Source organism: Protopterus annectens, chromosome 12.part0 (assembly GCF_019279795.1).
Source record: "Protopterus annectens isolate FY-2018-M chromosome 12.part0, PAN1.0, whole genome shotgun sequence".
Lineage (NCBI taxonomy): Eukaryota > Metazoa > Chordata > Ceratodontiformes > Protopteridae > Protopterus > Protopterus annectens.
Window position 1 is genome coordinate 877,321,039 of NC_056746.1, and position 17,082 is coordinate 877,338,120.

The window sequence follows — 17,082 nt, forward strand, 5'->3', positions numbered from 1 at the left end:
AACACAAACTCATGTACATTAATCACTGCACTCTTGCAATCTCACTTGACCAAACACATATCCAAGCTTTAACAGGGACCATCCTTTGCCACCTGCCAGTCTTAGAGGACGAGGGCCAATGCCCCCCCCCTTTTTTTTACTAGCAGCTTTTTAATTGGAGAATTCAAATGCCCGTTGTATTTATCCAAATAATACACAGTAATCATGAATTATGTCAGTCTGCAAAGTATGTCAAACATCACTTTCAACAGCATCAAATATGAAAATCTAGTCATCAGGGCTATCAAGTTCACATAAGAACATACTATTCAGAAATCATACTTCTACTCAATATAGTCCATCCTGGTCTAAAATGCAATGTTTCACTTCATATTCTTAATTCAGTTAACATCAACTATTCCTCTACTTGTCTGCACTTAATATTGATAAAGGAACACAATGGGCAAGTGATCACTGTGTAACACCACGAAGCACACAAAAAAAACGAGTAAAATGAAATAAGATGAGCACTGGCTGCATCAGGCACACAAAAACATACTAGGTTAAATGAAATGGTATCTATTACCAGCACATTAAAGTTAAAGGGTTACGATAGATGAGATGTCAGCCAACATTTTACTTTTTATTATGCACATTTTATGAAGTTATGAAAGTATATTTATTAATTGTGTAGAACATCTGACAAGTTTGAAAGTTTTGTACCAATTGTATGATTCTTTTTGATTTTAATTCATAGTAATGATAAAGTGTTTCTTTAATGATGAATCGGATGTGTTTTTTTTTTATTGGTTTCTTTGAATCAGCTGCCAATATAAAAATGTCATGGCGATATATTCATTTATCTGAAGAAGTCTGGGGATGTGCACCAGACGAAAGCGCTTATCCTAATAAATTTATATGTTTTTGTGTGCCTGATACAGCCATTGCTTATCTTATTTCATTTTACTTATCTTATTTCATTTTACTAAGTGATGATCACTGTGACCATAAGATGCCAAGCCATATACACCTTTAACGGACAAAAGTTCTTGCCACCCTTTTCAAGCACTTAATAGTGCTCACATCCATAGCATATCCAGCTCGTTCGCACTTACATTCAATATCCAGCTTTCATCCCTCATTTATTCCTTAGATTTCCCAACACACCTGCCAGGTTATACTGACACTTGTATTGCATTCAAGAGGGGGGGAACATCTTAAGTATATTTTCATATGCTGAAAAGCACAAGTGGTTTAATCTCCCTTTCTCAGTATCTACGATCCATGCATATTTCACGTACACATCAATCATTAAGTTTATTCATTTGTGCTCATCTATCAGATTCATCATCAGTGATTTCTCAACAAAATACAGGGGTTCCACCTGTGCCCCTCATTGACAGGGGCAAAAGGTGCTGACTGAGGTTTCTTTTTGGGGATAAACTCTTGGCTAGGCTTGTAAGGGCCCCACGGCCATTAGCCTAGTAACCTCCTATGATCCTATAACTGAGAGCAAGTCTTTAAAAGCGTTAAAATATTCAGACTATATGATTAAGTTCAAGAACTCGGCCCATTCAAACAGTACCTCGAGTCATTCCAGTTTTAATGACTATACACACACACATTATACATGCATCAACATATACATATCTATACGCATTCTACTTTACTTCTATTCAACCAATACTGCTCAAACTATCACTGAAGTTTCATCAAGATCTGCAATTTGACAGTAAATCCTCCAAATTACATTTATGTGCACAGTTTCAGGATCTTCACATGTTCACAGTTTCTTAAAACAATCATCTACACTTACAACAACCCTGTATATTAGTTCAGTCTATATTAAAATCAGACTAAACTGCAATGCACTTTACGCTACATTAAATCTCCAGGAACAGGTACAGTTACCCTTCCTTCTATACTACAACAAATGTTCACTCAAAATCTTATAACTGAAGTACAATTCACTAATTAAAATTAACATAAGTAAACTCAAACAAAAATATGACTTTAGCCACATTTACATATAACACTTATGACAAATCAAACCATGTAATTCATCCTAAGCTACAGCATGACCATTTGGTGAACTTTTGTAGTTTTTACAGACCTAAAGACATTAGGCAGACATTGTTTTGTCTGAAAACATATTTTTTTTTTTTTTAAGTCAAACTCAACACTGTTTGTGCAATGGTAATTGACATATTGAGTTTCCATAAATATAACAAACATGAGAAAAGTCCAACTTGTAATGATATTGCCACAAGAACATATTTATCCAAGACTAACATTTCTGATGCACACAAAACCTGCTAACAATTTAAAAAATGTCACACATAATGAGCTGTAAAACTTACTTGGTTAATTTTCATCACTTTAACAAAAGCAAACATGTTAGACAAGCGTCTTTATATGAAGTCTTTGTAGACATTCTAAGCTTCCAAAAAAGCAGGTACAAAAGTTATATTCGGTGTTAAATTAACTGCTTTTCCTTAAAATCTAAACTATGATAACTGTGGTGGTGCTGCGGTAGCGTTGTCGCCTCACAATAAGACGTTGCCCTGTTCAATTCTCAGCTAGAGCGTCTTCTGTGTGGAGACATGCGTGAATGGGTGTACCTTCGTTGAAGGTTGTGCGTCGGAGCTGGGAACTCGGCACGTAAAAATCTACTGCCAATCATTAGCGGACCGGAGTTCCTCTGTGGCGACCCCTAACCGGGAAAAGCCAAAAGACACAACATTATGACTAAACTATATTTTTAAGAATAACTGAAATGAGTAACTTAACATACCTACAAATGCATACTTGCAGATGTGCATAACATTTTTGATGACATGCAAACCTGTTAATCTGTCACTCAATCAGTCCATTTTAGCTTGCATTTAAATTGTTAAATAAAGCTTCAAAATAAACTTTTAGACAACGTCCCCAAATACACCACAGTTCATGGTATCACACCGAACTTCCTAACTTATCTGAACACCTAGTTCCTGGAACTGCATGCATAAACAGGTGTCCCTTCTCAGATTCAGTCTTTCTGCCCATTCATCCTGTATTTCAACAGCAGTTTCATCATCTCAGTTCAACAGTGCCTCTAGCTGTCTTTAGATATTCGCATCGTACTGGCAATTTCTTTTATTTTTTCAACAGCTTCACCTGCACTAAGCCAACACTTTATCACTCCAAATTCCAGAATATCTGGGAATGACAGTCTAAATCAGTGCTGTTGTCCAGGGACCACAGTCAGCCCCTGAACATTTGTTGTTTGTCCCCTGGCTGTTTTTCTGCTCTCTTCCTTTACATTTTTAAATAAAAAGTGTATTTTATTATTTCAAGAGGTAAAACAAAATATAAACTTCCTATCAGCCTCCTTAGCTAGGCTTCCGTCACTTGACAGGAGAAATGCATTGCTCTTTAGGAGATTAGTGCACTTCAATTTGCAGATTACCAGCTTTCTGTTCCCTGCTGGAGCAGAAAGCCTACAGATGAAAAGAAGGGAATGGGTGGTCACTGGCTGGCTGGACAAACAGCTAATGAAGTATGAGGCAGTTTTTTTTTTCTTTATCATTATTATCTTCAGTGGTGAATTTACTTGAGGCGTTAAGGGCTACCAGCAGATGTTCTGTGCATTTGTTCCTGGCAAACTGCTAAGTACTGCACTCACTACATAATGTCAAACATTTGAGTTTCAGACTTCATGTCATTAAAAATGCAATATAAAGCCAGTTATTCTAGCAATTTTCTAAGTGCAGATTTATGAGCCAAGAGGCAGAGAGGATACTTTTTCATTTAATGGTTCTGACAGCTTGAGCTGAACTACAGTTTTTGGTCCACTGTTTACATATTCATTTTGTGTGTATGTACGCACAAGGGGCACTGTTCTCAACTGACACCTCTCTTGCCTCATGTTTTGGTGTATTCTTCACAAGATTTGTGGTTTTATGGCAAACTGTTATAGACTACAGTCTCCAAATAAATGACAGATATGGAAGTTTCATACTTTGTATCCTTCAGAAAATATTTGCAAATGCAAAATCTTTTAGCAATTTTCTAAGTATGCAAGAGTAATACTTAAAATCTGTCATTGACTCTCTAGGTGATAGGGTAATGAGGCATGATCTCTAAATGTACAACAGCAACAACTTAAAATATACAATTATGGAAATCTTTTCTTTTACTGTAATCCCAATCTAACACCACAGGGATGCACAGTACGCAACTTATTTTTGGGGGTAGGAAGCAGGCAATATTTCCAGGTTTGCCTTTTCGTATCCTTGTAAGCATCTGTCACCTTGGTTTATTGGGAAATGCTAATTTTGTAAGCTTTGAACTTGTACGCTATTATAGGTTCATAGATTACGCTATTATAGGTTCATAGATTAGGCTATCAGCCCTAGGGCCTATACAAGCCTAGCCATAACAATTCCCTGGCTATTTCTTCCCACAATATTTACTTCCCTGGACTCCTGTCTAGGAGGGCGACTGACGTGATCCCCGGGGTGAACTTCCTATCTCCCATCCAATCATCAAGGTTCCTTTTGAAAAGGACCAAAGAGGTGCTCTGCTTGACAAGTATGGGCAGTCTATTCCAGAGTCTGGGGAGTCTCTGGGTCAGGAACCTATCCCTCCAGCATGTTTTGTTCATCGTGATGACAAGGTTTAGATCCATGGAGTGTGTGGCTCTCAGGGATTGGGATTTCTTTAAGTGTAGCATGTCCAACAGCTCTTGGTTAGACATGGCCTTGTATGTTATGCAGAGATCGCCTCTGAGTAGACGATATGCGACAAGAGTACAGCTGGAGTTTTCTTTAGATGGTCAGCATAGGGCATCTGCTTTAGGCCTGTGATTCTTTTAGGGAGGTATTTCTGTGGCCTTTCCAGTTGCTGCAGATGTCTTGACAGGTACATAACAAATGGGGCGTTGTATTCTATGAGTCTAATGAGGGGATGAGTACAGTGGGACAATGACCTCCTTTTTTCTGGATGAAAAGCCCTTAGTGATGAGGTGTGCCACATAGGATTTCCTGACTGTTGTGGCGATGTGGTTATCGAAGGTGATACCACTGTCCACCTGTGTCCCCAAGTACCTTAGCACACTTTTGGTGTTTAGTGTACTGCCACCTATGTGGTAATTCATGGGTACATATTTTTTCCCCAAAGGGGATAACTATACATTTCTTGGCATTGAGCTTGAGCCTATGGCTCTGGCACCAAGCATCTGTTTCTGTAAGGCCCTTTGGTAGAATATCCACATAATTTGGGGATTCAATAATGGCTCCCAGTTTGCAGTCATCTGCGAACTTTGTTAGCCAGAGTCCCTTAGTGTTGGCCTGTACTTCAGAGAAGATCCCAGGACTGAACCCTGAGGTACTCCACTTGTCTAGAGCTGGATTTGGAGTCTGCTACATTTACAGTGTGGGTTCTGTCAGTAAGCCAGTTGGCAACCTATCGAGTGACGTAGGAATTAATGCCCAGCTTAGTAAGTTTATCCATGATTCCAGAGTGGGGGATGGTGTCGAAGGTCTTGGCGAGGTCCAGATAGGCTGTGTGGACCACCTTACCTTCGTCCACGGCTCTGAAGACTGATTCGAAGAAGTCAATCAGGTTCAGGAGACAGGATCGGCCCTTCACAAACCCAAACTGGGTGGGGTCCAGTGTTTGAAGGTTGCGAGTGTCTTTGTTTATAAGTTCCATGATCATGCATTCCATGGACTTGCAGATCAGGCTCGTCAGACTGATGGGGTGGTAGTTCCCAGGATCCATGGTGGATCCCCCCTTGTGGAGTGGGATAACTGCAGCTGTGCACCACTTAGTCAACATTTCTGTTAAGGCAATTACTAGACTAAAGGTTGGAAAAAAACTTAGAACGTATAGAACCCCATGGTTTCTGGGGACATTGCGGCCCCCTGATCCCCAATTTAGTTCAGTTATTTCAGTTTCTTCGTAGACAGTCTTGCTCGTCAACTTAAGACGCACTGTGAAATCATCAAGGTGGTGTCGTTTCTTCATTGTATGTCTATACATTTCATAGTCTGTTCACTTGTTCCTTTGACATGCAGAGTTGGAGAAACACTGGTCCAAACTAGAGTCTCTGACAGAATTTTATTATCACATCCACAAAACATAAATGATTCAGTGTCACCTCTGAGTAATCATGTTCCACAAAAACAAGTCCAAACTGCCACAGCTTCTGGAGAATTTCTTCCCCTCAAAACAAATCAATTCAGTCAAAACGGTCCTCATTTTTCATAATGTACCTCTAAATCTGGCAGTGTCCGTGGCTTCCCACTGGTTATGCAGATATTATGACTAATCAATTCAGAAGGCTCCTAACAGTTACAGGTAAACATCAACCAATCCAGTCTGGAAGATGAACAGCTTGTGTTGTTAAACCAGTCTGCCACCTTAGCCTTGGTCTGGCTCCATGATGTAAACAGAAACGGAGCTATAATTATGACCCAAATAATCAGGCTTCATTTAGAAGCCCTAGCACTGGAGGTGCCAGGCAGGGAAGAAGAGCAGTGAAGGAGTATGGCCTGTTCACCTATCTTGGGGTGGGGCGAGAAGGGTTGCATGCCTTCAGGAGCACAGAAGGAAGGTGTGATTTCCATAGTGGAGCCAGTGAAACCACCTACTGTGTTTCAAGGTTGGTGGGTGGGGCTGCCTGACAGCAACAACCCCTGTGGAAGTGAGAGAATGCCCATCATGGACCACTCATTGCATGCCACTTTCCCTTGCACAACCGAGTATGTGAAACGATGTCCAACCATCCTCAACCCCTTTACCCATTTTGCACATGGGGTCAGGGTGTCACTTCACTTGACCAGCCCTGCCAGCATACTTAACTGTACAGATTTTTGCAGAATGTCCAGATTTTTGCTCATAATTTTGGCCCATTTTTCATAAAATTGTGTTTTTTGGCAAATTATTAAAGACTGAAAATAATGGCAGACAACTGAGTTTTAGATTTCACACCCTTCAGAAAATTCATGCTAATGCAAAATCTGTTATTCTGTCAACTTTCTAAGTTTGTAAGAGCAATATTTCAAAATGGTCACTGTATTTGGGCCTTTGTCTCACTTTTATTTTTGGAATTGTCCAGATTTCTTGCTTAAGAGGTTGAAAGGTATGCCTGCCACAGATGTGCGAGAATGTCTAGCTGCATAATACAAAAACCCCTCAGATGGTGACAAACGACAGCCCTTGTCAGACGGCTCTTGAAATAAGTCATCTGGTTGACAGGAAGCAGGTAAGGTTTAGTATTGAAATAGGCCTGTATGAAGCTGGATCTGATGGACATTTACTCTCTTTAGGTATTACCACCGCCTGCCTCCTTTTAAAATACTGTTAAACAAAGCCTTCCAAATTTATCAGTTTTTTCCCTCCTAACTTGCAAACATCCACTGGAATACCATCTATTCCCGGGGACTTTATCTCATCTCTTCCTATCCTGTTAGTAACAGAGCCTCATCTGTCTCGAACCTTGGCATATTTAATTCTTCCATAAAAACATTTCCATTTGTACCTCTCCTTGATTTCCATATTTCTCTGCTTTATATAAACTTTAATAAAATTTCTGAAATATTTCTAATACTTCTACAGGATTTCTTATCTTCCTTGTTGTAGACTCCCCAAGCTTGGTGACAGCCCTTTCCACTTTCTGTTGCCGGAGACATTGAGTTAAGTTTTTGTGCTCTAGAATTATCATAAAAAAAAAGTGCTTAACAATGTTTCTAAACTTGAGCATATTACTCAGGTAATGCCTTATTTTCTGTTTAGCATTCTGCAGTTGCTTCTTAGAGCCGTGGTGGTGGTGCTGCGGTAGCGTTGTATCCTCACAGTAAGACGCTGCCTGGAGACATGCGTGAATGGGCGTACCTTCGTTGAACGTTGTGCATCAGGGCTGGTAAGTCGGCACGTAAAAATCAACTACCAATCATTAGCGGACCGGAGTTCCGCTGTGGCAACCCCTAACCAGGAAAAGCTGAAAGACACAACAACATTCTGCAGTTACTTCTTGTTCTGAAATATTCCCCCTTTTTGCAATAACTTAATATTGGTCATTCCCAGTAAATAATTATCGTTACTTCTTAACCATATCTCCCTTTCTTTTATTTCAACTCTAGTCTTAAACTCCACTTTAATTTTATCACACTCCCTATGTTTTCAGAAGAAACTTGCATCTTCTCTAGTAGCTCCTGAATTAATTCCAAAATTCCATTCCTTAAATTCCTCTCTTTTCAACCAATACCCAGAAAGACCCAGTGTCTCATTTTTATTTCATTACCTTGCATTTTTATTTTAGTTATTATTGGCACACGATCTGAAATAGTTATTGGGTGCATTTCAAGACCTTCAATTAAATGCACGTTTCCTGTGAGATATAAAATCTATCTAGCCTAGCCTAGTTTTTGTATCTTGGTGACTAATATGTAAATGGAAGAAAGCTGTGGTCGCTGCACTACCTAAAGAGGGTAAAGATCCATCATACCAAACTTCAAAACAGGCCCATTTCAATACTAAATCATGATTATAAAGTATTCATGTCTGTAATGGCTAAAAGAATGGCAAAAGTGATGCCAAAACTGATAGATATGGAACAATGTGGTTTTGTGGAGGGCAGGCAAACATTTAACATAAACAGAACAGTGATGATCCGGAAGGAAGCAGAATATAAGAAAATACAACTGTTGCTGGTGGGTCTTGATGCAGAGAAAGCATTTGACAGCGTAAGTTGGGATTTTATGAGCAGAACAATGGAAGCATTTGCATTCCTTGATAAAACTATAAGTTTGATTAGGATGATATATGAAGAATTGGAGGCAAAAATTAAAGTGGGTGGGGTCCTCGCTGATAATCTCTCCTTGAGCAGCGGAACCAGGCATGGAGGAGTCCTCTCTCCCCTTTGTTATTTGCATTATATTTAGAACCACTGGCAAGGAAAATAAGGGATTCATAAATTCATAAACTGCAATCCAAATTGTAGCTTGCTACAGACCCCCCACCATGCCCCAGGATTCCCACTCCTCTTTTCTTGATGTACTGGAAAATATTAGGGTTCAACCAAACACCCTAATAATGGGCGACTTCAACTACCCCACCATTGACTGGGAAAACTACTTGTGTACCAACTCCTTAGCTCAACGCTTTCTGGAATTCATAAACTCCAATGCCCTAGATCAACTTATCCACACCCCCACCAGAGGCAACAATGTCCTAGACCTAGTCATTACCGATATGAGTGACCGGTGTTCCACACCTGAAGTCAACTCCTCGTTGGTCCGATCCGACCATAAGCTTATCACCCTTGATATCCACATCCTGCCCCCACCCCCCATTAAGGAAACCACAGTAAAAAAATTCTCCAAAGCCAACTTCATGCTTCTTAAGTCAGAAGTGGTGAACTTCATGACACCCATGCAGATGGACAATACAGTTACAACTGCTGAATCCTACACAAATGCACTCTATAAGCACTTACACGAGTGCATGGATCGTGCTATCCCAAACAAACCAAGACGATATACTCCAAAAAAAGGAAGCCAATCTGGTGGTCCCCTGCCATAAACAAACTGTACAACAGAAGGAAGGAAGAAACTGTTGCAAAAAGAGTAAAATCCCATGAGTGGAGGAGCTCCCTGGTCAGCCTCAGTAAGAAGCCGAGATCCCTTATAAGATTCTCCAAAGCTAGCTACGAAAACAAAATCGCCACAAAATCCAAGGACAACCATAAAGCATTCTATAGCTATGTCAAGAATCTAGATGGCAACACCCAGATCTGCTCCGAGTTACAGCACAAAGGCACGAAAATTACAGAACCAACTGATATTGCCAACATCCTGGCAGATCAGTTCAGTGGTAACTTTACCCCCCTCTCACCCCCCTAAAGGGCCCATATCTATACAGGAAGAATGCAGAGTCCCTGTAATCACAACTACGCTCCTGTAATCACAACTACGCTGATAAAAGCTGCACTCTCTAAATACAAAAACACAGCATCCATGGCGGACAACATCCCAGGCTGCGTTTTACACGAATTTCAGAACGAACTGGCTCCCCACTTAAGCACCATGTTCAATAATAGCCTTGCATCAGGCTTTGTGCCCACTGAATGGCACACAGCAACAGTTATCCCACTCCAAAAAGGGGGAGCCACTACTGATCCCGGGAACTATCGACCCATTAGCCTGACGAGCCTGGTCTGCAAGGCCATGGAACGTATCATCATGGAACTCGTAAACAAAGACATTGGTAAGCTCCAAACTCTGGATCCCACCCAGTTCGGGTTTGTGAAAGGCAGATCATGCCTCCTGAACTGGATAGACGTCTTTGAGGCAGTCACCAAAGCTGTGGATGAGGGTAAGGTGGTTCACACAGCCTCTCGACCTCGCCAAGGCTTTCGACACCATCCCCCATTCTGGAATTACAGATAAACTCACTAAACTAGGTATAAATCCCTACGTCACAAGATGGGTTGCCAACTGGCTCACTGACAGAACCCACACTGTAAAAGTTGCAGACTCCAAATCTGACCTCAAAGCAGTGACAAGTGGAGTACCACAGGGTTCCGTCCTGGGACCTCTCCTGTTTGGTATCTACTTCTCTGAAGTACAGGCTAACACAGAAGGCCTCTGGCTAACGTAGTTTGCAGATGACTGCAAACTAGGAGCCATAGTCTAGTCCCCAAATGATGTGGACATCCTACAGAAGGGCCCCACTGAGACAGATGCCTGGTGTCAGAGCCATGGCCTCAAGCTCAATGCCAAAAAGTGCAGTGTCATCCCCTTTGGTAAAAACTCTGTACCCACGAACTACCACATAAACAGCAATCTACTTAACACTGAATGCGTGATAAGAGACCTTGGGACTCAGGTGGACAGTAGTCTCTCCTTTGATAGTCACATTGCCACAGTAGTCAGAAGTCCTTCTACGTGGCACACCTCATCATAAAAGGGTTCTCATCCAAGAAAAAAAAAAAATGGAGGTCATTGTTCCCTTCTACTCGTCACTCATTAGACCAAGAAAAAAAAAAAACGGAGGTCATTGTTCCCTTCTACTAGTCACTCATTAGACCCATTATAGAGTACAATGCCCCTTTTGGAATGTACCTCACAAGACATCTGCAGCAGCTGGAAAGGCCACAGAAGTACCTCACAAAGAGGATTACTGGCCTCAAACAAATGCCCTATACTGACTGCCTCAAAAACTCCAGCTTTACTCCGTAGCATATCGCCTACTCTGAGGTGATCTCTGTCTAACATATAAAGACATGTCAAACCCAGAGCTGTTTGACATGCTACACCTAAAGAAACCCCAATCCCTCTGAGCTACACACTATAGGGACCTAAACCTTGTCACCATGATAAACAGGACATGCTAGAGGGATAGATTCCTGTCCCAGAGACTTCCTATACTCTGGAACAAGCTACCCATCTATGTCAGGCAAAGTTCTTCATTAGCACTCTTCAAGAAAAATCTTGATGAGTGGATGGGAAATAGGAAATACACCCTAGGGATCACTTGTGTCTCTCTGCTGGACAGTGGCACAGGAAAATAACTTTCTTGGGTGGCGTAAGCTATGGAACCTTGCTGGCTAGGCTTACGTAGGCCCTTGGGCCAATAGCCTAGTACCTACCTATGAACCTAAGGATACAATTGATATGGCAGTCAAGAAAAGCTGGGTCTATTTTCAGATGATGTTATTTTATACCCAACAAAACCAGAAAGGGACATTACTGTGCTGTGGAACATACTGAGACAGTTTCAGACCTTTTTGGGATACAAAATTAATGAAGCAAAAACAAAAGTAATAATTTACCACTATGTACCCATATACAAATTGGTTCAGCAATATCCATATTTATGGGGACAGGAAAAAATTAAGTATTTAGGAATATGGATTAAAAAGGATACTGGTATGGCAGCTAAGGATATATGGGAAGAAACTAAACAAAAAAGACAAAAAATGAGAAAATGGCAACTCTTATATGGATATCAATAGTAAGACACAAGCAATTAATGAGGTTCTCTGGTTCGATTCTCGGCTGGGGTGCCTTTTGTGCGGAGTCTGCATGTCCTCCCTGTGGTCACATGGGTTTCCTCCAGGTGCTCCGGTTTCCTCCCACATCCCAAAGGCATGCAGTAGGTGGATTGGACACTAAATTGGCCCTAGGTGTGAGTGTGTGCCTTCTGTGGAAGGTTGGGCGCCGGGCTGGCAACTCGACACTGTAATACCCCACTACCAATCATGAGCGGACAGATGATCCACTGTGGCGACCCCTAACCTGGAAAAGCTGACAGAAGACGACGACGCTTATACATCGGTCAGGCATATTTTTATCAACCAGAGAAGTTGTGGATAGCAATTAATATAGAGCTGAAGGATTTTATCTGGGAGGGGAACACAGCAAGAGTCAAGTGGGTAAGTTTATTCTTCCAATACAACAGGATGGACTGGGATTACCTGAATTGAAGGGATATTTCAGAGGAAAACAGTTAAGGCTCCTATACATAGCAGAAAACAATTCAAAGTGGAAAGAGATGATGATGAAACAGGGTGGAAGCTCAAGTAACAGGGTGATGCAGACCTTTAAGAACAATCATACAGATTACATTCATAAAGTAGCAGAAGGCCTTCTAAGAACTAAGCCAACACGGGGAATGGGGAAAGGAGATTCTGCCAACAGGGATGACTGGAATTAGGGATACAGACAAACTGTAGGCAAAAGCGGGCAGGAATATATTAGAGAAAACTGTCAAAGGAACCAAGGTACTGGGAGCAAATAACTGGAGAGGGAAAGGTAATAGAATGGGAAGATGCCAAGAACTTATTTGGACTGGAGGCTAAAGAATGCCTTCCATATCAAGGATTGATATTGGAGTATAAGCAAAGAGAAATAAATAGGGGGGGTCCTAAACAAAAGACCAGCACTGGTAGAGTTCTTATTAGATCTATAACAGAAGCTGCCATTAAGAAAGGAATAATTAGTACTGCACGATAACTACAAGAATCAATCAGAGGAGGTTAGTAAGGACTGGGAAGAGAGATTAGATAAGCAAAGAAACAATGGAGGGCTATATGCAAGTCTCCCAAATATACAATAAAACCTAGAAGATTTTGGATCTTTGCCTGGAAGTGTTTACATAAGTATTTTTATACCCTAAGCAGACTTCAAAGAATTTTTCCTTAGGTAGACAACAAATGCTGGAGGTGTGATGGGGCAGAAAGAGGTAACTGGGAACACATTTTCTGGGAGTGTAACGAGTTGATAGACTTTAAAGATTCCCTGAAGATTGCATTGTCGGAGGTGCTGGGTGAGCAATATGGACTGACTAGGGTGAAAATCAAAGTCCAAACCAACTTTACTAGAAATAGTGAATATAGTAACAGAGTTAAAACAACAGGAACTGGGATCTTTAGAAGAAGATAGGTGGAAATTACATATGAAAAAAATGGGAACGGTGGGATCAATACATGCAGAGGAGGAACGAGGTTTAAAAGAAGGCAGGATTTGAATGAGCTACGTAATGGTTGACTAACAATGACTGGACAGGTTAAAAGTGACATATTGTTTGCAGAGTTGTATTGGCATGGTTTTGAATGTATAATGTTTGTAACTGAAATTGTGTCACTATGGTTTACTGTCATTTACATAAAGGCAGCATGGCGTATGTCATACATAACTTAGTACAGATCGACAGTAAACTATAAAAGTCAGATATGATACAAGCTGTCTTTATACAGTTTACACTAAACATCAGATGCTACCTACTACGCTGATTTATTTATACATGCTGTAATTCAGTAGACAGTGCAATCTAGGCAACATTTGAGCAGTAATCTGGAGTAAACTGTCAGAAGACAGTGCAACCTTAACCTTGGAATACTTTGCAAACTAAATGACAGAGCTTTGCAACTGTTCAGAGAGGGATCAGTTCCATACTTCAAATCTAGAATGCAAAACAAAGCCAAAAATACCCAGGGACACCTTTTAAATATTAATGTAACTCAAAGAAATTTAAAACAGGAAGTGAATTAACTTGTATTTTTCGGACTTAAATTAATAACTTTAAAGACTATTATCTGGCGCTTGGAATCCAAAAATCAAATATGCTAATGTCGCCTCACAGTTAGACGTTACCCGTTCGATTCTCAATTAGAGCGGCTTCTGTGTGTGCCGACATGCGTGAATGGGCGTTCCTTCGTTGAAGGTTGTGCGTTAGGCCTGGCAAGCCAGCACGTAAAAACCAACTGCCAATCATTAGCGGACCGGAGTTCCGCTGTGGCGACCCCTAACGGGAAAAGCCAAGACATATGTAGGAACAGAGCAAAATTTGGGTCAAAGTCATGGGCAGCTGACAGATATGTTCTCCATTTGCCCGACTATAATTATTACTGCTGCCCCTCGGTGTTTGCACTTTGTAGAATTTGTGCTTTTACGACAACAGAGGAAGCTGCACTCATTAAATATTTTGAGATGGTGCTATTCTCGTAGTCTTTGGAAAAAGCATACTGAACACTAGCACACCATATAAAAGTACCAACCATAGCTCTCAACTTCCATCTCCAAAATGAGGAGCACTGCCCTTCATAATGTGGAACAAATTGGAAAAATTTGGAACACTCAACAAATTCATTTAGGAAGCTCAAAGGATGGTTGAAATGTGATATGTTAACTATACAATAGCTCTTTTAGTGAATTGGTATGATTCAGTTCTATTTACCATGGATAACAGTTAAAAATTGCTAACACTAAACGTGTAACAGATCCTTTCAATGTGGAACTTTGAAGAACATGAATGCTTTTAAGACTCCAAATGAAAAATGCTCCTCATAATGAGGTACACACTTGAGAGGTACGCGTACCAACTTGTAAAGTAGAACTATTGTTTTTCGAGGTAACATGACTTAAAGTTACAAAGCGGCTATTACGGAAAAGATCAAGGGACTCAGGCCACTTACTCAAAAGAATAACTTAAGTTCTGAGCAAACACAATCCTCACCTGTACAGAACCACATCAAATAAAGTTCTACCTTGGATATTCAGTATGTGAGCATAAAGTGACCTTCGGCTCTTGTTCAACAAACAGTCCATATCATGAGTGAGCAGTCCCTGTAGAAAAGGTCCAGTGTCGCTTCCATTTAGCCTAAGCAGAGCCCTATGACTGCTCAAGTCAAACAACTTGAAACCAGCAGCAGATTCATTCCTGGAGCTACTGTGCTGCCCACATCTTCTACTCCCGAAAATAGTAAAGTATGATTGTCTGCCACAGCCTAATGCGTGTGCGCCCCTAACAACAATTCCAGAAAGGGAACCCCCGATACAACGAAAAGAAGCGACAACCATGGTTTATACTGTCGCTTTGCGTGCGTGTATGTGCGGGGAGGGTGACAACAACTTATCTGGAAAAACACGTTCAGAACAGTTTAATTTAATTTCCCATGATTCCTCTTGAAAGACAGAATTACGTATGCGGAAGTAAAATTACGACGCCAAATATTTAAGGATGTCTCCCTCTAGGGACAACAATGTGGATAACATTTGTAAGACGTTAAAAGTACACTGATAAATGGGCTGTGGTTAGGCAGTTTACTGTAGTTCGAAAGTTACAAACCCTCAGTGATAGTTTCTGTGGCGACAGGGTACGCCACGACAATAATGAAAATGTAAACAGCGCAACTGAAAGTTGCAGACGCGGGAAATTAACGTCTCTCGCCCATAGGAGAAAACAGTTTGCTGGCTAGAATTTATTAGAAGGAAGCTGAGAAAAGCAAACCCTGCAGATTCAGTTATTGAGTACTTTTGGTGGGGATCTAAAAGTGAAGTTGTTAGGAATAAAGTATATTGCGAGTGTTCTCGCCAGTGAGGTGAGTTTATTTAGAATTCGTGTTTACTATTATACTTTTATTGGTTAGTTTTTAAGTGCATGAATGAGTTTAATCGTTGAAGTTGTGGTTCTCCGTACTTTCACATGGCAGCAGGCACATCTGGAAGTTTTGTAAATGTATTGGTCCTGGTAAGGTGCTGTAGAGGGTGAGCTTTGTTATAAAAAGGGGAGGCACGTACTTCACACGAAAACAATTTTATTACCTTTCGTGACCTTTACCATCAGGGTTTGGGTTTTGTATTAGAAACGTGCCTCGCAGGATGCGCAGTAGAACTTGCGTTTTTGTACTCAAACCTCATTCTGTTGCCCCCGTGCATTTCGGATAAAATATGTATTCTACTAAAAATGCTGCTTCTGTATGCTTTGGAAGGGGACCTATTATTTTCAGATGTTGCTGCTTCAAACCATAAAAAGGTGTATGCTTTGTATAAATCGGTGCAGTAGACACTGGTTTAGAGACAGTTCTGTATGTCCTCTTTAAACCGTAAACTTTTTGAGAGATGTTTAGCAAAAAAATATTCATTTGAGTGCAGTGATTCTGCCTAAATACACCCGTGTTTGCCTTGTAAAACGTGATTTTACATGCCGGTGTTTTTAATGCTTAGCTGTGTAAACAAGTCCACACACGCTACCCAACGTATTGTATTTGGATTCTGTAGTACTTCACAGCACACCTCTCGCTGTCAGTTGTACCTCATTATGAGGAGCATTCTTCATATTGAGTCTTAAAACTACCACGTTTTATGTTCGAAATAGCAAGGGTCTGTCACAATTCATTTGTAAAAAAAAATTTCTAAACAAATATCCACAATAAATAACACTGAACTGATTCAACAGATATTCTCCGTGTGGCACTGGACAGACCTACGCATGAGTGGCATTCAAGATAAGGTTGCCACCATTTTAAATGCCCAGAGGGAGACTTTTTTTTTTCAAATATCATTATTTGTATTAAAAATTTTTATAACGTAATAAAATTAACAAATGATTGGTAAGAAAATCTGGCTATGCACCTGTACTAACTCTGACTAACTTCCTTCCTTTTAAACTAATAATTACTCTGAAACTCATAATATTACCCTAGAGCAGCAAAATACCATATAATTGCAAATAAAATTTATGTATATACTGCATATTGACCATCTCTTGTACATCACCCATTGATGCTTACTGCTAAATGTTATCCTCACTGACTATTGTATTTGAATACAT

General features: G+C 40.5%; 1 protein-coding gene across 1 annotated transcript in view; it reads right to left on the reverse strand.

Annotated features, from left to right (window-relative positions):
• The window catches only part of IBA57 (iron-sulfur cluster assembly factor IBA57), a 94,526-nt gene extending 79,099 nt beyond the window's left edge, over positions 1-15,427 (reverse strand). Inside the window, exon 1 of the mRNA XM_044089908.1 lies at positions 14,986-15,427. Coding sequence (XP_043945843.1) covers positions 14,986-15,329 — 344 coding nt within the window. The 5' untranslated portion in view covers positions 15,330-15,427. The remainder of the gene's footprint in view (positions 1-14,985) is intronic.
• Between the last annotated feature and the right edge of the window lie 1,655 nt (positions 15,428-17,082).